The 21,950-nt window shown below is 39.5% G+C and overlaps 2 protein-coding genes across 3 annotated transcripts in view; one reads left to right on the top strand and one right to left on the bottom strand.

Moving 5' to 3' along the window:
- Positions 1–5,035: 5,035 nt before the first annotated feature.
- The window catches only part of LOC137273902 (adenine DNA glycosylase-like), a 17,368-nt gene continuing 453 nt past the window's right edge, over positions 5,036–21,950 (bottom strand). The window contains exons 2-17 of one of the 2 annotated variants that reach the window (XM_067806801.1): positions 21,802–21,933; positions 18,918–19,042; positions 18,058–18,094; positions 17,472–17,545; positions 17,231–17,272; positions 15,622–15,693; positions 14,822–14,935; positions 13,282–13,379; positions 12,094–12,238; positions 11,589–11,679; positions 9,652–9,703; positions 9,146–9,279; positions 8,561–8,697; positions 7,284–7,439; positions 6,142–6,183; positions 5,036–5,756 (exon numbers count right to left, since the gene is read on the bottom strand). In XM_067806801.1, the coding sequence (XP_067662902.1) occupies positions 5,664–5,756; positions 6,142–6,183; positions 7,284–7,439; positions 8,561–8,697; positions 9,146–9,279; positions 9,652–9,703; positions 11,589–11,679; positions 12,094–12,238; positions 13,282–13,379; positions 14,822–14,935; positions 15,622–15,693; positions 17,231–17,272; positions 17,472–17,545; positions 18,058–18,094; positions 18,918–19,042; positions 21,802–21,874 (1,485 nt within the window). In that variant the 5' untranslated portion in view covers positions 21,875–21,933 and the 3' untranslated portion in view covers positions 5,036–5,663. The remainder of the gene's footprint in view (positions 5,757–6,141; positions 6,184–7,283; positions 7,440–8,560; positions 8,698–9,145; positions 9,280–9,651; positions 9,704–11,588; positions 11,680–12,093; positions 12,239–13,281; positions 13,380–14,821; positions 14,936–15,621; positions 15,694–17,230; positions 17,273–17,471; positions 17,546–18,057; positions 18,095–18,917; positions 19,043–21,801; positions 21,934–21,950) is intronic. The other variant, XM_067806802.1, reaches the window with a different exon arrangement.
- LOC137273904 (kynurenine/alpha-aminoadipate aminotransferase, mitochondrial-like) overlaps positions 20,764–21,950 on the top strand; it is a 13,531-nt gene continuing 12,344 nt past the window's right edge. The window contains exon 1 of the mRNA XM_067806804.1: positions 20,764–20,900. The gene's annotated coding sequence lies outside the window, so the exon portion shown is untranslated. The remainder of the gene's footprint in view (positions 20,901–21,950) is intronic.

The raw sequence follows: 21,950 nt of genomic DNA, 5'->3' as shown, positions 1-21,950 counted from the left end.
GCTGCAGTGACAGACTTATATGTCTACTTATAATTGTAATTGTAGTACATTACTGCATGAACACGTGCGTGATTACATAAAACTGCATGTCAAACGTGCTGACCTGCATACATTCTGAAACTGCAGAGTCAATGACCAGGTGTTTGAGTGGGGTGATCTTTGCAGCCATAACATTTCACCAATCAAATATCTGTAAAAGACCAAATTTGATAACTTAAACATTGGAACCTTAGAAGGAGCATTGTTGCGTTGTCGCCATCAGTCCACGTAGTTAGTTTGTTCGTACAAATGGATGAAACATAGAGCTGCTACTGAAATTAACATTTTAAAAGAATTTGAGACAGAGAAACATTGTTTTTTTTTCTAAATTTGAAAATTAATTACCTATGACGGGAACCGACAAAGTACATAGTCAGCTGTGTCAGTCCGACACGCTGTATGGAATCGTAGACTGTAGAATATGTCCCCCAGATTTAGGCCTTTCCTTTGCCTGATACAACAACTGATGCATGCAGTAACCCCTCAAGGAGCGTCCGCACGTACTTCGCGTACTAGTGAACACTTTGACAAAACTGGCCAGTCGAGTATTAGTACGGTTCCGAGTATTGCACTTTTATGTAGTTAGATGTTCAATAAGATGCAGTGTTGTCCAGGAAGATGCTTTGTTTGTTTGTTTGTTTGTTTGTAAAGCCGCGCTCAGCAGTTTCCAGATGTATGGTGACTGCCTACAACTTAAGCTTTGAATCGACGAGCTGCAGCGAATGTGTGAGTGAGTGAGTTGTGTTTTACACTGCTTTTAGCAATATTCCAGCAACATCACGACGAGGGACACAAGAAATGTGCTTCACGCATTGTACCCATTTGAATAATCAAAACCGAACAAACACTTCAACCATCAAGGCTACCCAACTGCTCCTCGTCCATCTGCAGATAGCCTTGTGGGTGAAGTGTTCGTCACGTCCACGATCTGGACTCGATCCCCTCCCTCCGCTGACTCTTTCCTCGAACTCTAAGATTTCATTATTTTTTCAGGGATCCCTTCACAAAATTCTTACCGTTAATTTACCTACCGTTCAGTGGAATGTGTTCTTCGGGTATTCAAAACTGTATTTGCTTATGCGATGTTCTAAGTTAATATTGTCATTTCCCCTGTGTCATATAACAGTAATCATTAGTATCCCTTTAGAAATGTCTAACCAAGGTAAAAATTGGCAAAACATTATGCAACAATCTTTTTCGAGGGGTTTTAGTGTCAAAAGAACTCAGATCTGTGCCATTTCACATGTTAACGCGTGTAATCCAATGACTAAATGAACTATGTCACCAGCTGACAGGTATTACGATTTATGCAGGCCCGAGGCGATAATAAGCATAGCGTGATTTGTGCTGACTTTGACGTGTATGTTTACTGGTGCCATGGAATGTAGTCATGGTCATATGATCGGAGGAGGTCTGGGTGGGATGAAAGACAGACATGTGTACGTCAGATTGTGATGATTTCGTAACGTGAAGCGGGCTTAGTATAATATATGCAGCGGCATTCCTTGTAAAGCTGAAAACATCATCCTGCAGACAAATGTCTCCTTTGAATGGAAAATGTGTGTATAAGTCTGGAGCTGAATCAAATTCATCCGCCCTGCCTTCATCGTGTTGCTGTAGCCCTCAGGGTTCACAATCTGAATCTCCCATCAAATGACGGCTCCTTTCCCGGTTGCAGACGGAGCTGTTTGTTTCTGTCAAAAATTGTTCTTACAGCGTTTGTTGTCTTTAGTGTGGAAATATTCATTTGATGTACTAACGCTTGCTGCAATTCGGGTATTGCTTTTGTGGATAATTATTAATATCAAAATAAATCTTTCTGACAATACGTCCTTGAACAACTTCAAAATAACTGATTATATTTACGAAATGCATATGTCTTAACCCACAGAATTGGTGAAAGGATTTCTTACATGTGGTTACGTAAGAAAGGTACGAAAGCAGGAGTAAATAGCTATAGAGGTATTAACCTCTAGTACGGCATTGTGTGATATTCGATTCTAATTCTGCTGACGCTTTCGGTTTTCAAATTACATTTTGAGGTCTTAAATCAACCATAAAGGACCGCAAAATTGAAAACAGAGTAGCTTTATTTTCTAATCAACAAATATGCGTATGTTCTGTGATCCATGAGATAACGTTTGCAGGGTAGATATAAAGCTAAGTACAATACTGTTGGTAACATTGTATTCTTAATATGGCGTACTAAAGTGTGTGTGTGTGTGTGTGTGTGAGAGAGAGAGAGAGAGAGAGAGAGAGAGAGAGAGAGAGAGAGAATCACTGAAATATATAATCACAGTCAATGACATCGTCTGGTCAATATCCGAATGTTTCACCGAGTGGAACATTACTGAGTGCAGCTCTAAACAGCACACCAACCAACCAACAAACAGGCCCTTATCAGTGAGTGAGTTTAGTTTTAAGCCGCTTTTAGCAATATATCAGCAACATCATGACAGCATGACAACACAAATAGGTTTCAGTCATCGTACCCATGTTACCAATGGAACCCGGGTCTTCGGCGTAACGAGCGAACACTTTAACCACTAGGCTCCCCAGCCGCCCCACATGAGGCTCCTGGGTGCGGCAAACAGTTCTGAAAAGCTTCAGTCTCATCACAGTTTGAGTTGGTCCTGGCTAACGCCGATTAAAGACAAGCAATGGAGAGGTCAATAACGGCCGTTGATGATGTAGGTATGAACTGAAGTACAAAAGTAGACACACCTGGTGCTTTGAGAATAATGAATGAGAATGAATATTTGATTGTGACTGGCACATCACAGATATTGTGTTCGTGTTACCTAAATAAATCTTCACAAAACACGTGTGTACATTTCTGGTACGAAGTTTATACACAGCCTAAATGGGGTAAAACGAACAGTAGGAGAAGTTAAACTTCTTCATCCTGAAGTCCATGGTACCCGTCGTGTTTCAAATAGTTCGAGGCGAGAGGAGTGAGTAAGTTCAGTTTGACGCCGCGTTTAGCAATATTCCTGCAATACCACAGAGGGGATTCGGGAAACTGGCGACTTCATACATGGTACCCATGTGGGGAATCTAGCCCGGATCTCCGGGGTGAGGCAGTGGGGTGCGAATCACTTCAAGGACTTACATATACTTGACATCTTGAGGTGAGTGCTTAACCTTACAAGGACCGTCTGACGTAGGAAGGACAAAATTTATTGCCTTCTTACATATTTCCTCAGAATTATCGAGATACACATGTGTAACCAAGGTCATAAACAAACGCACAGCAATATCACCTGAACCAGTTTGTGAGCGTGTCTGCATTAGTCATAAGAAAAGTGGGCAAAACACGCGAGTGAAGAACATCCTGGGGCTATATCATGGAGAAACCATAGGAAAGGCGTTATTTATGCGTTTCTTTTTATGACTTGTATGTCGTCACTGACATTTTTACTCCATGGTCAGTGCAACACCACCAGACAACCCCGTGTAGTGCAGTGAACATGACCAAAACACAATCATTAGCCTTTGTTTGGGATTGTTGGTTGTTAACGTCAGCAACGTTTTACACAGCGTCGATCAGTAATAATCGAGCCTGAGTGAGTGAGTGAGTGAGTTTAGTTTTACGCCACACTCAGCAATATTCCAGCTATATGGCGGTGGTCTGTAAAACGATCGAGTATGGATCACACACTCCAGTGATTAACATTATTAGCATCGACTTGAGCAACTGGGATGCGATGACATGTGGCAACCAAGTCATAGGGCCTGACCACCCGATCCCGTCACTCGCCTCTTATAACAAGCATGGGCTACTGAAGAACAATTCTAACCCTGATCTTCACGGGTGTTGAGTGATAATATATGGTAGACTGTGTGGGTAAGGAGGCTTGCACGATGATAAGAGGTTGGGACTCTTATGAGCTTATTAGAGAGATGGTCAGTGGGTGGGTGAGTAAGTAAGAGAGTGAGCAAACGAACGAATATTGTTTTCCTGCACAGTCATCAGTGTCAGGGAGGTCTTAAGATAACAGCACGTGGATAAAAGTCAATTTCGGACACTAACAGAGGACTCTGGGGATCTGTACGCTCCTCCTGGAGGGGATTGTAATCTGATGATTACTCATCTAATTATGTGAATATCGGAGTGTTTGGGATAGTGTATATCAATCATCCTGACAACCTTCTCCCAAACTCGGTACATCGAGTCCCTAACTTGGTACACTGATGCGAACTCAAGTCCCTTCAGTTCCTGTCAGTTTACATGGACTGAAGATTCTCAACATACAATTGGTCTTTCCACAGACATTTTCGCAGATCACTAGTGGAGTGATGCCCCTTGGTTTGTGGGGGCACCAGAACAGCGGACTGGTCCTTGGAACTGAAAGTTCACTTTTCTTGTCTAAGCTGCACTCTGTGACGGTGGTCTGTAAATAATCGAGTCTCCTCCAGATAATCCAATGATTAACATCATGAGTATCAGTCTATGCAATTTTGCTTCAATCAACAAAGTCATGAGCGTTATATGGAACAGCACGGACTACTCAAAAATTAAATACCTTTCACTCACTCACACATTCCTCGGTGTGACTCATTGACGCCTATCAAATACAGTCGTATCTCAGTTTTGTTCAACGCCAACTGTGAGCATGAAGTCAGTGGTTAAACGAAGGGAGGCTACTCTTGTGAGTATATTCAGTGCAAAGTCGTTCAAGGTAATTTTGAGAGAAGTGAAAACCCGGTTCAAATCCACATGAATCCATATGACTTTTGAAAACAGTGGTTGAACGATGGGAGGCTACTCCTGCAAGTATATTCAATGTAAAGTCATTCAAGATAATTTTGAGAGAACTGAAAATGTATGTCGTGATGCATGCTACTATATGCGTTAAACTGCTTAGGGTTGGGTATTTCTCCTTCTTCTCTGGTAATACACATGATCACATTGTTAGAACAGAAACTTATGTTCTGTAGATAAATAACGTCATAAAAAATATGTCTAAGATTAACGATATCAAGAAACAATTACTGAGAATGTGGTATATTTTTTAATATAAAACTATACTTGTTGAATAAAACTATACAAAACATGTAACTACAACACTAACAGTAAATACTGGTCATAAAATTGTCCCCAATCTTCAACAGTTTGTTGTTTTACACACTCAGCAATATTCCAGCTGTATAAGGGCTGTCTGAAAATAATCATGTCTGAATGCAGTGGTGATCCATCATCACAATTGTGATAGGACATACATCAGTGGAGTCAGTGAGTCTGACCTCTTGTTCCCACAGTCACCTCCTATGAAAAGGCTGGCTATCTGAAGATCAGTTGTTAATGTCAAGCACCACCGAATACAATCCTTTAATGTCTTTTGAGTTAAGTGACTGAGTTTAGTCTTATGCTGTACTCATCAATATTCCAGCTATATGGCAGCAGTGTGTAAATAATCGAGTCTGGACCAGACAATTCAGTGACAGCATGAGCATCGATCTGCGCAATTGGGAACCGATGACATGTGTCACCCAAGTCATAGCCACCTTTTATGGCAAGCATGGGTTGCTGAAGGCCTATTCTACCCCGCACCTTCACGGGTTTCTTGTGAGTTGATGCATTCATTATCAAATCAATGTCCTTCTGAGATCCAAGCAGATATTTAATTTTTGGGCTTGAAGAAGGAGTTCAGGGACATCTGTTTCTTCTTATTGCTTGAATCATCACTGGATGATTGTCTTTTCCTCTTGTTAACCTGTAAATGTGATCACTGATTGAGATATCCAGATGTCATGAAATAGCCTCCATTTTGTTTCAGTTTTCCAAATTTCATTTCAAGAGAGCAATCACTTGCAATAGTGTAAAAAATATCAGTCTAATAAATCTTTTTTTGCCATTTGCTTTTTAACCATTCTTTCACTGTTGTTATAGTTCACTATCAAAACACTGAATATGCATGGAAGAATTACTTCCCCTTAGAACTGCAGGAACTTGCTGTAAAATATTTTGTCCAGCTGACGTACAAACATGATATGTCAAGTGATGAACGACTAAAGAGTATTACAAGACTTAAAATGAAATATCTATACATCTGAAAATCTAACAACGAATAATAAACACTGTAACTCGGATTTCCTCACCTTTGTACTATCATCCAGGGATTTCTCATATGCTTTGAATATCTACAACAGACAGACATTATATTTGTCCTACTTAAAAGTAAATGGATCAATAGAGATTGCAAAGTTTTCACATGTTCATTAAATTTATAGTTAGAACACAATTTGTTATAGTTACATTTTATCCCATAGTAAGACTGTGCTACTAAATAGATTTATTTGGGTTTATATTTCATTGCCACAAAAGTGGTATTTCAATATACATTTTACAACATTTACCTCTTAATAACTACTGTCAATTATGTTTCTGACTAATCCTATGCCACATGAGATGATGAACTATTGAAAACAATATGAGAGTACCATATTCAAACAATACGAGAGTACCATATTCAAACAATACGAGAGTACCATATTCAAACAATATGAGAGTACCATATTCAAACAATACGAGAGTACCATATTCAAACAATATGAGAGTACCATATTCAAACAATATGAGAGTACCATATTCAAACAATATGAGAGTACCATACTCATGTAAAAGTCCATGACAGCCAAATTCAAAAGTCTTTTAAAGACATTTTTTGCACATTAAGCACACTTTTGAAGACCAACACTTAAATCACCATTTCATGGACAGACTGGCATTACCATATCAAGTCTGTCAATGGGTAATATTTGATTACCAGTGTCACAACAATACACAGTTATCAGTAGTGGTGTTCTGATTAACTGAAATAATCAAGGATTGGTCACAGTGACTAAACAACCAAGCAACTGATCACATTTTCTCAAAATCAAACACAAATGAGAACATCTGTTTCAGTGTTTGAAACACGTGACAATGGAACATATCTTCCGAGTTGTCAGGGCCTGAAAACGTGTTTATTTCCTAGGGAACTGACTTCTGAAAAGTCATGCAAGAATATTTCTTAAGATCCCAGGAAGTTTATGTTCATGATAAATTAGTCATTACTTTAAAGAAGCAAGGTGCATCATGTTATCCATATCTGCAAAAACAAGTGGGACAGGAAAATTTGAACAAAACTACACCAACCAAATTGTTTCGATGATTGTTCATTTTTAATGAAGCAATCCTCAATTGTGAGATTTCAACCAATTCCCAACAGTAGTTAACAGTATCAGAATAATGTCTGCACCTTCTTCATCGCCGTGGAGACAGCAGCCTCCAGGAACTCCTCTTTGGTGACCCATCTTTTCTCATCAGACACAATCTCCGCCTCAACCTTCTCCTCCATCACTGTGACAGCCTCAACGCTGTACGTCTGATGGATGTGTGAGAATATGTGGACGACCTGAGTAAGAAGGGAAGGAGTCCGTCAACCAGATAAACTTAAATGCATAATTTCACCTACTATACATGCAGCCACTATATATCAGTGTGCTTGGTTTAGTACATATTTAGCAGTGTTTCAGTTACATTGTGCATAATGTGGGATATTAGTTGTTTGACATGTTGACTGCCAACAAGAGTATACTCTCAGTATCAATGTCTGGTCCACTTTGCCACAACGACTTATGTCGTACCTGTATAAATGGTATTTTACAAAACATTTCACATGTTGGAAAAACAGGCACACGAAAGAAACAAGTAACAATGAACAATGAGATGTTTGTTTATGTGCCTATTTGCCAACATGCCAATGGTTTAAAATACCATTTATGCAGTTATGAGATAACTTGTAGTGGCAAATTCAACCTGAATTGACACTATGAGTATACTCGTGAGAAGCAGTAAACATGTTAATGCCATACTCATAGAACACAGTCAAACTGTAGCGCAAATGGCGTTGCGCAGCATAGAGAATATGACCAGTCTTCTAACATGTGAGTGAACCGAGCAAACTTTGGCAACTGACCTCCTATACCCCTGGTAAATATAGGAATGAGACTTGACTTGTCCAAATAGCAATATTGCATGGAATTCTTTTGTGGAAGATTCAAGATCAGATAAATTTCAGATTTGTAGACCTTGTGGCAACATTCTAAATGCCTGCTTGCTCACATCTTCAACACAGACTGCCACATTCTAATAATCATTACTAATGCTTTTGTAAAAATATATGATGAACTATGTCGCTTGTCAAACCTAAATTATTTGCAGGCACTAAGTTCTGGTCAAGGCTAGCAGGTTTCACATCTTACCTACCCTATGGTCTGATTGAAATTTTTGGGAGTTTCAAACCCTGCCTTGTTAGGCTTCCCTTGTGGTCTCTTTAAAGAAGAATCTGAGAGTCTAAGAGAAAACTTTATTTATTAAATAAACCTTATTTCTAATCTAAGACCACTGCTTCATCCTCCAAAAGCTAGAGACTTGTCCTACGGATTGTAGTAAAGTTAATGGAGGGACAATCCACAACTCAGTATATAATAAGATGAAAGTCCTGTTGAGCTAACAAAGGGTCATTGGTCCTACCTCACCAACACTGTGCCTCTCATGGACCACCTCTACGGATGTATTATACTTCGAGTCTATTATGTCCAGCATGTCAGGGGCTTTCTTGTCTTTCTCAGTCTGCTCACTTGGGAACTCCCACAACCCTGCTAGCAAGCCTAGACAAATAAATGAAGGTTGTTAAGCGTTTAACCCTGTTCCAACCAATATTCTAGCTGTATGACAGTGGACTGTAAAAAATCAAATTCGGACCTGACAGTCTAGCGACTGATATCATTAAGCAACAATCCAAGCTCTTAAGTATGAGACACCCCTTGTGACAAGCCTCAAGTCAAAACAACACTCACCTGAAAACCAAAATGATTACATTTTGTTGCTGCTAGAGTTTGTCTAGACTTTGTTTAGACTAATGCAAGTTTTAAAGTGCTATCCTACTGAGATACAATGTTGGCACAACACAGCATAACTCTGATACAACACCCAAATATTGCATTCGGCTCTCTGTCCTTTTCTAATTCCCACGATGCAGGGTAACAACAAATAAATTATTCTATTCCATTTGAATCCAGAATGTAAGTTGCAATGACACTGATTAATAGTAAACACCTTTCTTGGGCCTCTGTATTATCAGGAACCTGTGCTTGCCATCAGAACACTTCTTACACAGCACGCACACGCTGGTGTGATCCTGTCGAGGGGGTTTCTTCTTACCCTTGCGAGGGTAGTTCATCACTCCCAGGCTGACAGAATCAGAAGCAAACTTAAAGGTTGACAAATCAAAATTCAAGTGTAGTGAATGAGTTTGGTTTCATGCCCCTGTTAGTAAGAAAGCAGCAATATGACTGCTGGGGACACCAGAAATGGGTTTCACACATTGTATCTATGTGGGGAATCAAATCCGGGTCTTTGGTGTGATGAGCAAATGCTTTAACCATTAGGCTACCACATGACCCCAATATTCAAGGGAGCCCGCAATATTAGCACATGTTTAAGTAACTGTATCAAGTGAGTGAGTGATTCATTTCAGCAATCATTACTTCTAATAGCACTAATAACTTGTGTTCAAAGTTGAATGTAACATTCCAGCACCAAAAATATTTTAAATAAAATACCTGCTATCCCAAGGTTCTTCTTTGTCAACACATAATTTACAGTTGTCAGCACCTGTGTCAAGACAACTTTGTTTAACAGAAACAGCTTGAGCATTGATATGAAGGGAAACCAATCAGAATATATTTCATATTTAAATTCATCAGCTACAAAGTACTGGGACTACGTGTCCCAGTCCACCCAACTGTGAATTGGTACCTCGTTAGGATGGGAAAGCCACATTAACTCGGTGTGCCTAGTCTCTGCAAGAGTTAAATGATCCCCCAGGGAGTTGAGACTGGTTATACGAGGGGATGTCAATAAGTTTTGAGCCTTGCATAGAAAAACACAAAATATTGGTATGAACCATTTTGGTCCTCAAAACAAGCCTCAGTAGCAGCAATAAGGTTATTATCATCCTGAAATCTACGACCATGCAAGTGTTTCTTGAGATTTGGGAACAGATGGTAATCACTTGGTGCCAGGTCTGGAGAGTAGGGGGGATGGGGCAAATTTTTTGCAGCTGCAACGCGAGAGGTGTGTATTGGAGCATTGTCTTGATGTAGAAGTATACCACATCCAATCTTGCCCCAGCGCTTCTCCTTGATAGACTGTCGCACTTGCCTCAACAAGTTAGCGTAATATTCCCCATTCATTGTTCTTCCTTTTGGTAAGTAATCTATGTGAATGACGCCTTTGCTATCCCAGAAGACTGTCGCCATTACCTTCTGCACTGATCTGGAGGCTTTGAATTTTTTAGTCCTGGGAGAAGTGACATGTTTCCAGTCCATGGATTCTTGTTTGCCCCCAGGATCATAGTGGTGGATCCAGGTTTCATCACAGGTTACTAGCCTAAAGAGAAAATCTTCTGGATTCTTCTTGTATCTGGTTAGCATGGAGTTGCTTATGGTTACCCTTGTTTGCTTCATTTCATCTGTAAGCATTCTTGGCACCCATCTTGCGCAAACCTTAGACCTGATGAGATGTTCATGAAGAATGGTCTCGATGGATCCTTGTGAAATACCTGTGGTCTCCTCTAAGTCGTGGAGTGTGATTCGACGATTTTCAAGCACAAGTCTATGCACTCTGTCAATGTTTTCCTGACTAGTGCTTGTTGTTGGGCGACCTGGATGGGGGTCATCTTCAAGACTCTCTCTACCATGCTTAAATTCAATGACCCATCGTTTGATGGTAGCAGATGAAGGGGAAGATTTCCCATAAACTGCTGAAAGCCTTTCTTCAATGTTCTTTGCTGAGTTTCCTTCACGAACTAAAAACTTAATTACTGCTCTATAATCAATTTTATTCATTTTCACTGCCGTGAGGGGGTCTCTTTCTGTCAATGTGAGCTGTTCAATAACTTCTGAGAGTAGGATACCAAAACTTATATATCACATTAGCTACACCCCAAGGTTCAATGTTGTACCATAGGCTGTGACACCTGGATATGAAAAATGCTCAAGGCTCAAAACTTATTGACATCCCCTCGTATGTTGTGCTGCTGAGAATGACATCCAATGATCGGGGTTAACACAACTAAGTGCTTTGTTCATGCATGTGGGATGGACTATAGTGGTATAAATACCAATATAATAATATAATTTATCATACAAGTAGCAACTTGTTAGACTCATTATACATTCCTCAGTCTGCAATCTAAGATGTCTTCAGTGATTTAAAAATATATATAAAGTGGTGACTGTAAAATCATCTTGAATTAAACATAATACACACAAAGAAATGAAAGTTCAAAATAAATGTGTTTTTAACCAAGCAACAGCGATTATTATCTTCTGTTCAGTGAAATGAAACAAGCCACAGTTAATCTTCTATCAAGTTATTGGTTGCTTTGGATAATATATACAACTCACGAGAAGTTAAAGAACGCCCGATTCTTTGATATTACAATGGTTAGTACTTTGTTTTTTCCAGTATACCTCATAGTGACAGGATGACTTACAACATTCAATGTCCAGTAGAGTCCCAGTTTCCTCCTTTTTCACTACTGTTTCAACCAGTTTACTTGCTGACAGCTGCCTCTCACGTTCAACCTACAGTAACATGTACTAAACTGATGAACAAGCAAAGTAATCTTTCTTTTAATACCTAATTTACATATTTGCCTGAAAAGTAAACACATCTATATAGGGGAAAAACATAATGTCTAATACATAGTTCATATCAGAGACGTGTCATTAATTTAATGCATCAATGGTGTCAGGTAAATGCATGGAAGCTCATGTAAAATCATCAACACATTTTATTTTGAATAAACTGTTTTTTCCATCTGATAAACACACCTAAAAATCACATGAAACTATGAGAGTTATACAGTTTTCCTAACAGATTCACATGTTCCAGATTTGAGTGGCTTGAAGAATTTGTTTACATTTTTCCAGATGTCAAGTACTTCAAGACTCTCTCGCAGTGGCATATAGTAAGGTTGCTGGAATTACCTCACCTACCTGACAAAGGGCTTTGCACTGTTCTCTGAGTGGACAAGAGGAACAGTCAGGGGATTTAGGAGTGCACACTGTGGCACCCAGCTCCATCACACTCTGGTTGTAGTCTCCTGGACGATCTGGGTCCACCAACATGTTTGCATGAGACCTTGAACAAGAAGCACAGAACAAAATCTGAACAAAATATTCACTACTTTTTCATATTTTGGTCACACACAAGATGTGTGAAATGACTGGTATCTGCATACCAATAATCACCCTATGTAGGCTGTTGACTAAATTGAAGACATTGGTTGCAATGTTTTATGAGATATCATGGTAACATAAGTTTGAAAAGTGAGCAAAGTATCATGATGACCTTCAAAATAAGCACAAGGTGACCAAAATCAACTGATGTCTGTGTAATCATCAAATGTAGGCTGTCACCAAATATGAAGACACTGGGTAAAACACTGGGTAATGAGATATCAGGTTAACAAGAGCTTGGAAAGTGGTCAAAGAGTCAGGGTGGCCTTGAAGATAAGGTCAAGATCACCCAAATCAACTGGTGTCTACCTAATGCCCCAATGTAGGCTGTCACCAAATTTGAAGACATTGGTTACTACAGTTTATGATATATTACATTTACAAGAGACATGGTGACCTTGAAATAAGGTCGAGGTCACCCAAATCTACTGGTGTTTGCATAATCCCCAAATGTAGACTGTCACCAAATGTGAAGACATTGGGTTCATCAGTTCATGAGATATTGCATTAACAAGAATCAGGACCATGTACGCACAAGGGGACTATGTATTTAGCAGCATCTGTCTGTACGTACGTACATGCATATGGACGAACGCACAAACGCTGCTGAATACATAGTCCCCTGTTCAGCGTTGCAGTTGGGGACAAGAAGAACCAGTTGATGCAAGGCACCCATCCAGTCATAACTCCTGTATTTTATGAGACAAAATCGATAAGGGGCTTGAGAGATTACTGTCCCTACTGGTAAATTCCTGGTTACAAGATTGTGGTCAGGCAACAATCATTTCGCAAAATTACACTTCACTGCAAAGAAACCGAATTCTTAATTTTCATAACTTTGTAAACTTTCAAGGAATTATGGCCAAAACCAGATGAGAAGAAATGATTCAACATTAGCATCATTAGGTTGGACACAGAGATTTCCATGACAACAGAAAGTATTACCAGAAAGTATCCATGCAGTGTTGGCTTGTGCTGTCTGCACCAATCAGTCGAAGCCGAGCCAGGACTCGTATCACATTCCCATCAACCAGTCCAGTAGCCTGAGACACAGAGTCAAATGTAAAGCATAACATAAAAGATATTACATATCACGTTGCATTCTGTTTCTTGGTTTGCAGTTGTGTCACTCAGCGGTGAGAATATTACGCTCATGTTTTCTGACAGATAAAACGTCTCATAGTTCGATTCACAATTTTCCAACGACACGGAAATGTTCTAAATGTGTACTTTCCCACAATGCAGTTGTGGAATGTTGCTTGACTAGACAGCTTCATCTGTATGTACTGATTTAAACTTACATTGGTAGTAGAAATGCAACATTCATATTGCCCCATATGGTTTTGATTCATAACATATAATTAAAACACTTAGAAGATATTTAACCTGAACGTAAACTGTCATCAAACGGTTTATCATTTTGTCTGGTTACAGTCTTCTTACCATAGGGCAGCAGACATGTCAAAGGAACAGCGCGTCAGTCAGCCCCATGCGAGGATTCTTAATTTAGGTCATCGACACCGTTGTTTCTTTTTTGCCTTAGGTTAATTGAAAATATATTTTGGAAGTATTAAATTTAGCATCTTAGAAAGGATGTAAGTTCACTCTACCCAAAGTGTTTTGTAATAAAGTATAGTTTTGCCCTGAGCTATTATTATAACATCAAGGCACTCAGACCGTTGTTGTCAACATTACATGTCTGTGTCCTCTGGCCCCGGTAGTATGGAAGCCTATGGTTCAGAATGTGAGTATGGTTTCATTCCACTTTAGTGTAGACTTTTGGTGCAGGCCTAGAGCTGACATCTCTAGAAACATAGCAATGGTGAAATGGGATTTGTACAGACTATGATACGTTTTACACACTCAAGGTATACAACTCTATATGCCTATGATTACACAATGCCATTCAGACAACCGGTAGTCTAGACAGCGTACTTTGTGTACCCCTCTGATAAGTGTAAAGGCTAGACTACCAGATGTCCAGCTTTCATTTTTGTGGAAGTCGTGGTGGCTGAGCACTTTGAAATCCCAAATATGACAAGTGTTGCATTTGACCACTTTCTGCTGGCGATTAGGTGCCTGACTCTGAGGGTGCGGGCTTGAATCCCGGATGGGACTCAACCAAACAAGTACTAGAATTTGTACTTTACTAAGAAAGTGATATCCAAAATATGACATACGTTCCATCTGTATGACTAGGCAATACATGCACCTTCTATTACAAGTGGGGTAGTGGGGTAGCCTAGTGGTTTAAGCGTTGGCAGACCCAGGTTCGATTCCCAGCATGGGTACAGTGTGAGAAGCAGATATCTGGTATCCCCACTATGATATTGCTGGAATATTGCTAAAAGAGGCATTAAACCATACTCACTTACTCACTCAACTCACTCACTCACTCACTCACTCAATCTAATACAAGCGAATAAAGGATCTGCACACAACCTACAAGCAGCATATCTAAAGGCCCAGCCAGCTTTGAACTAACCTCATTATATGCTATAGACGCTATGGCCCCAGCAGTGTAACGGCCAACACCTGGAAGTTCCTTCAGAAGGGTTGCGGCTGTCTTTGGCATCTCTCCATCCAAATCATCTACAACCTGAAAAGTCACAAAAGCACTTCAGGTGCTGTTATGTAATTCCTTAAAGCAATACTACAAGCATACACTGGTGACAGAATACTGAAATTTTATCCAAAACTCCATCCTAATTCGCAAACACTTATTTATTATTATTGTAATGCCAGCAGCAATAGTTTATAAACGATAAATATTTGCTCATTTTGGACATCCTGCAGATCATACCTCTGTTAGAGTAAAGTATACATCCTGGCCAAGACACTACCGCAATTTTCTGTCAACAATAAGGTCACCAGCTCTGTCGCTTTCAACAAAGTTTCCCAAGCAAGTCTAGCATCATTTAACACACTCTGAACAATATGGAAAGCCTTTGACAGTTTCTAGTCTGAGAGAAAACTGCAGCAGATCCCACAATGCACATTGCCTAACTATCACCATTGATCTGCAGTTGCCAGGACATTGAAGAAAGATTGGTTAAGGCATCGGCTTGTCATGCCAAAGATCTGAGTTCAATTCCCTATATGAGTACAATGTGTGAAACCCATTTCTGGTGTTCTGTTCAGTGATACTGCTAGAATATTCTTAAGAGAAGCATAAAAATAAACTCGCTGTCTCACTATATATGTCAGAAGGTTCAGTAAGGGAGCTAGTGCTAGTGTGCTAGTGATAGCTGGAACGATTTCTCTTGAGAAATACATGGTACATACCTTCTGTGCTCCCTCGTGGAGTCTTCGACCTCTGGAATAATATCCGAGTCCGGACCACATCTCGTTCACCTCCTGCAACATGTCATAACTTTACCAGTACCACCTTCATTGTCTAGGTGAAAAACCTCTGAACCTACATGTCCAAGCTTACATGTGTTTTAATGCAGAAATATGTTGTGGTCAATATGAAATTCTACATTTACTACTATAAGCATGCATTTTGTTCCCTTTTTTGAAACTGCTAGATTTGTAAACCAATTCCTTTTATATATGATGGAACTGTTAAAAGTTGAAGACAGACAGTACACATTTGAGGTACGAGGGGATGTCAATAAGTTTGAGCCTTGAGTATTTTTCATACCCAGGTGTCACAGCCTATGATACAACATTGAACCTTGGGGTGTAGCTAATGTGATATATAAGTTTTGGTATCCTACTCTCAGAAGTTATTGAACAGCTCACATTGACAGAAAGAGACCCCCTCACGGCAGTGAAAATGACTAAAATTGAGTATAGAGCAGTGATTAAGTTTTTAGTTCTTGAAGGAAAGTCGGCAAAGAACATTGAAGTAAGGCTTTCAGCAGTTTATGGGAAGTCTTCCCCTTCATCTGCTACCATCAAACGATGGGTCAATGAATTTAAGCATGGTAGAGAGAGTCTTGAAGATGACCCCCATCCAGGTCGCCCAACAACAAGCACTAGTCAGGAAAACATTGACAGAGTGCATAGACTTGTGCTAGAAAATCATCGAAACACACTCCACAAGGTAGAGACCTCAGGCATTTCACACAGATCCATCGAGACAATACTCCATGAACATCTTGTCATGTCTAAAGTGTGCGCAAGATGGGTGCCAAGAATATTTACAGATAAAATGAAGCAAACAAGGGTCACCATAAGCAACTCCATGCTAACCAGATACAAGAAGAATCCAGAAGATTTTCTCTTTAGGCTAGTAACCTGTGATGAAACCTGGATCCACCACTATGATCCTGAGAGCAAACAAGAATCCATGGAATGGAAACATGTCACTTCTCCCTGGACCAAAAAGTTCAAAGCCTCCAGATCAGTGCAGAAGGTAATGGCGACAGTCTTCTGGGATAGCAAAGGCGTCATTCACATAGATTACTTACCAAAAGGAAGAACAATGAATGGGGAATATTATGCTAACTTGTTGAGGCAAGTGCGACAGTCTATCAAGGAGAAGCTCCGGGGCAAGATCAGGCATGGTATTCTTCTACATCAAGACAATGCTCCAATACACACCTCTCGTGTTGCAGCCGCTGCTGTCCAGGAATGCGGGTATGAAATCTTGCCGCATCCCTCTACTCTCCAGACCTGGCACCAAGTGATTACCCTCTGTTCCCAAATCTCAAGAAACACTTGCATGGTCGTAGATTTCAGGATGATAATGAGCTTATTGCTGCTACTGAGGCTTGTTTTGAGGACCAAAATGGCACTTTCTACAGAGATGGCATCAGCGCCTGGCAGAAAAGATGGAACAAGTGTCTATGCAAGGCTCAAAACTTATTGACATCCCCTCGTAAATAGTCAAAACACAAAACTCAATATGCAACAAAAAGATCACTGACCAGCAATTTGTACTTACCTCGAGAGAGGCTTTGGCTAAATCTTGAAGTGTTGGCCATTTCTAAAACATGATAAGCGATTCATAATAATTCAGACAAAACTCTAACTTTCAACTGCATAAGTACTCAATGCTCTAATACATTATTTTGTTCTTACACAGAAATATGACTGATGTTGATCTATAAGCTGATTTTCATCAGACATCAGTGCAAATTTATCATACAATATTAAGAATCAATGTGTGGCAGAGGAAATCCTACCTTCATCCACTTGTTGTAGTAGTCAATGACAGTGGTGACTTGTGTCTGTTGTAACATAACCTCTGACACCCACACTACAACAAGACAACACAATCTTGAAGTTGCTGCTAGAGTGAGTGAGTTTAGTTTTACGCTGCACTCAGCAATATTCCAGCTATATGGCGGCGGTCTGTAAATAATCGAGTCTGGACCAGACAATCCAGTGATCACCAACATCAGCATCGATCTGCGCAATTGGGAACCGATGACATGTGCCAACCAAGTCAGCGAGCCTGATCACCCGATCCCGATAGACGCCTCTTACGACAAGCTGAGTCACCTTTTATGGCAAGCATGGGTTGCTGAAGGCCTATTCTACCCCGGGACCTTCATGGGTCGCTGCTAGACATGTACAGATTAATGGCATTAGCTGATGCATGTTGCTAGTATCTCACTTCCCAATGCCTGTATTGGCACATGATTCAGTTTTATATCCACAATAGTTTTACAATCTACGGTTTATCAGTTCAATATTCAATTCATCATAATTCATCATTGAATAAATAAATCCTTTAAAGTCCTTTAAATGATAACACTTATCATTTACCTGCATATGCTCTTTGGTTCAAATCTGATCTGGTTGCCTGAAATCCAATAGTGTTGATAGATATCAGCTACAAACTACATATTAAATTTCATAAGATTTGGACTACATGCACACCTCAGATTTGTCCTATCAAACACTACAAACTATTAAAATGGTAAATGTAAGACTAGAATCATTCAGCTGAAGTGCAAAAGAGCTGCTTTCAATGAAAATGTTCAGCTTACGTTTCATAAACAATCAGGATACTCAAAACAATTAACTGACTGAAGGTGAGATCTGCATTTAATTTCAAACTATTCTACTTCACATTTAGTCTGATGCAAGAAACAGTCGTCATCCAATGACAGAGCTGACATCAATACTTCCTTCCTCATTCAAATGACTGGTTTTCACCTCATAAGAATAATCATACAGGCTGCAACAATTCAGTTAGATCCACCAAAAATCACATCTGACACCCCAGGTTTGCTTTTCTACAATCTTTACCACTATTTAAATTTGACATTTGAAAACCAAATTAAATTATTCCCACACAGCCAGAATATAAGTTTGACTCCAGCTCAAGAAATTTTTAGCGATGAAATCAGGCAAATCGTGACTGGTTGATGCTGGGCTAATTATCCAATGAGGACTGTTGTTGGCTGACATCGCCAAGTTGAGAATGGATTTCACACAACAAAAGTAGACATTTGAGAGTTAAATGAAATCTGATGGTTGGTATCCATAGAAATCCACAAGCAGCCATCAGAGTCAGGGTACAAATACATGACTATACTTTAGGACAGCACCACATGACGCTTCACAAGAAACATTATCTGGCTTATAAAATATGTCTGGACCTGATATTGAGCAAAGTTTACCATTTTTCTCCAAGGTAGATCTCTCTTGTTCGCATCATACCAAGCTAGAAGATTCTCTCGAACTGCTGAGATCTCTTCCACTTTAAAGTCATGGACAGGTGGGATCTTCATGCCATTTGTTTCACCTTTGAACATCAACAAGTTAATTAAATCCCTCATCTTGTTCATAGATTATCCATCAACAAACTGAAATTTGAATGTCTATTTTCTAAGCTGAAGACTACAGTGACTCCTCTGTACATCATTTCTATCAGGTTGTATCTCCAACAAGGAAGAGGAATGGAGGTGGTTAGGGATACACTTAGAAGGATATGTGACAAACACCATGAAGGATGAAACATCAATGTTTGGCCTGACGCAGAAAACCTGCGTATTTGACGCAGAAAACCTGTGTATTTGAAGCATAAATTATCATCTCAAATACGCAGTGAATTTAGAAGCTTGCATCATTGTTGACGCAATGCTACTGGACGCTTTGTTCAGATAATCTAAACTTGTAATTTGCTGTTATTTAAAACTACTTATTTTAATGCTTGCCAGTTTCCTGCTCAGTGCCAATTAGATAGCTGACCTACCTTAAACAATCACAGTGGATATCTTGATGAATGTTCTAGACTGAAGTTGACACCCTAAAACATGTCTCCCTCTAATGACACCAGGGAGTCATGACGACTCCTAGATTTTTATTACACCATTAGTTTTCCTGTTTCATACACGATCCTCTATCCTGCATATCTCCAGGGTATTCTTGCCTTTTGGTAAACTGACACAAACCTCTCGTTCCATTACCATGACTACCATGGTCCTCATGATCTCAAATTACCACATTTTGAATTACTTCAACATTTAACTGACTAATCAGGCATTGAGTTGGTTAAGATAGAAATGAGTATGACTTGTCACTTGTAATGGCTAAAAGATCAGATTTACCAAAACATGAGCCTTGGAGACAAAGACGATGGTGTTCCTCCCTTGAGAATGAGACCAAGTGTCCAGACCATAAAACCTGACTACTATTTAACTAAGACGATCGAAGGCACAATGTCATACCACACTTCTCTAAAAATACAGCTCCCAGGGAAGCCATCATATAATATATCAAAAATAAAATATTTAGATTAAAATATTAAATAAACAAGGGTCATCAGAAGATGACATATCTCCCCGGCCCCCACAGGTTTGAAAGGACAAATAATCTGAGAGTTACTCATTATTTTTTTTAGACTAAGTTTGAATTGTTTTCATGGAATTCATGAAATCATAAATGCCATATATCTGTAACCAAAGCCACAATTTCAAGATCTGTCTCATATATCTGCCAAGATCTGTTGAAAGATATGAAATGGTTTTCGAGTTGTGCTCTGGGAACGAAGCCCACCCCTCCATTTTGAGACTATGTCCGAAACGTTTCCATGGAAACCGAGAAAATAATACATCACAAAAACCTGTACATAGCATAAGGCACCACTTCAGGTTCTGACTGATATATCTACCAAGTTTTGCAGAAAAATATTGAATGGTATTTGAGTTCTGCTCCGGAAACGAAGCCCACGCAACCATAAGACTAACACCAAAATGTTCCATGGAAAAACAAAAAAATTAAATGCCAAAAATCTGTAAATAGCAAAAGGCACAACCATAGGCTGAGATTACTATATCTATCAAGTTTGGTCGAAAAATATTGCACAGTTTCTGAGTAATGCTCTGGAAACAAAATTATTACGGACGGACGGGGGGATAAAAATCTTGAATGAATTAATGCAACTTTGCATTAGATCAGCTCTCACACCCTATACCATCCAAACATAATTTCAAGCAAACCCTATAGAGTTATGTCCCTTGGAGCACTCTTTACCAACATCCTATGCACAACATGAGCGAAACCAGTTTGGCAAACACCAACAACACCACATGTGACAGTCTTCGACGTACAGAGCAACTGATTAGATTCCATGGAATCCATGTTCCCCTTATAGATTTCAGGCAAGTCATGAAGCTAAAGTGAGTGCATATATGCCTGATAAATAAGATATAGGTCAAATACTGCTGAAAATGTGTGACATTGTGCCATTAAAATGAATGAGTGAGTGAGTGATTGAGTATGATTTTACATCCATTTTAGCAATATTGCAGCAATATTATGGCAGGGGACACCAAAAATGGGCTTTGAACATTGTACCCATGTGGGAAAACAAACCCAGGTCTGAGCGTGGAGAGCAAATGCATTAACCCACTGCCCTAAAATGTATGAACTGACTGACAATGTGTCATGGTACCCTGTGTAATAGATTGATGAGCACACTATCATCTTTCAGTCTTTCAAGTGCTGTCTTATGAACATTTCATTATTTACACAAAATCTAAAACACACAACATCTTCTTAGTCACTCCATGAGCATGGAATGGGTTAACAGCAGGTGGCTTGATACCACAAACATTCAAAACTGCAAGACCTAATTTGGGACCACAATGAATATTCATAATGGACATGGAGCAAAAGTTTCCAAGGGGTAAATACGCCACTGCAAAGCAGGTGGGTGTTGAATTTCTCATAAAATATAGTTAATGTGGTGAACAACATATTAATTTGATTTCACATTGCCAGGGTTAAAAATTAGAGACAAATGAGGTGAATATTATGCAATATGTTCAGTAACCTGGTTGTAGAGTTACACTGACACCTGTTACAGTCCTGTATACAGCTGATAGTTTGACTAAGTGACGTGCACAGGAAAAGTACCTGATACCCCCAAAAGATAACCTTGGTATGAATGCGAATCTACACATCACTAACAAATGTTACCATGGTTACTGTCTGCAATTCCATCTTTCATATTCACCTCATAAATCAACATACCTACTAATTTAACACATTGTGACATACCTTCCACTTTGGTTGAATTTTCTTTTCCTCTCTTAGCAGTCTTCTTTCCACAGTGTGATCGGTTCCTGATCATCCTGCTGATTATGTGAGTTTGTAGTTTGCGAAGTATGATCGGTATTCGAGGTATTGCTGCTGCAACGATATCCAAC

The sequence above is a fragment of the Haliotis asinina genome, chromosome 2, assembly GCF_037392515.1.
Source record: "Haliotis asinina isolate JCU_RB_2024 chromosome 2, JCU_Hal_asi_v2, whole genome shotgun sequence".
In the NCBI taxonomy this organism is placed as follows: Eukaryota; Metazoa; Mollusca; class Gastropoda; order Lepetellida; family Haliotidae; genus Haliotis; species Haliotis asinina.
The sequence above is the reverse complement of the archived record's forward strand: the minus strand, read 5'-3'. Positions and strand labels throughout refer to the sequence as shown.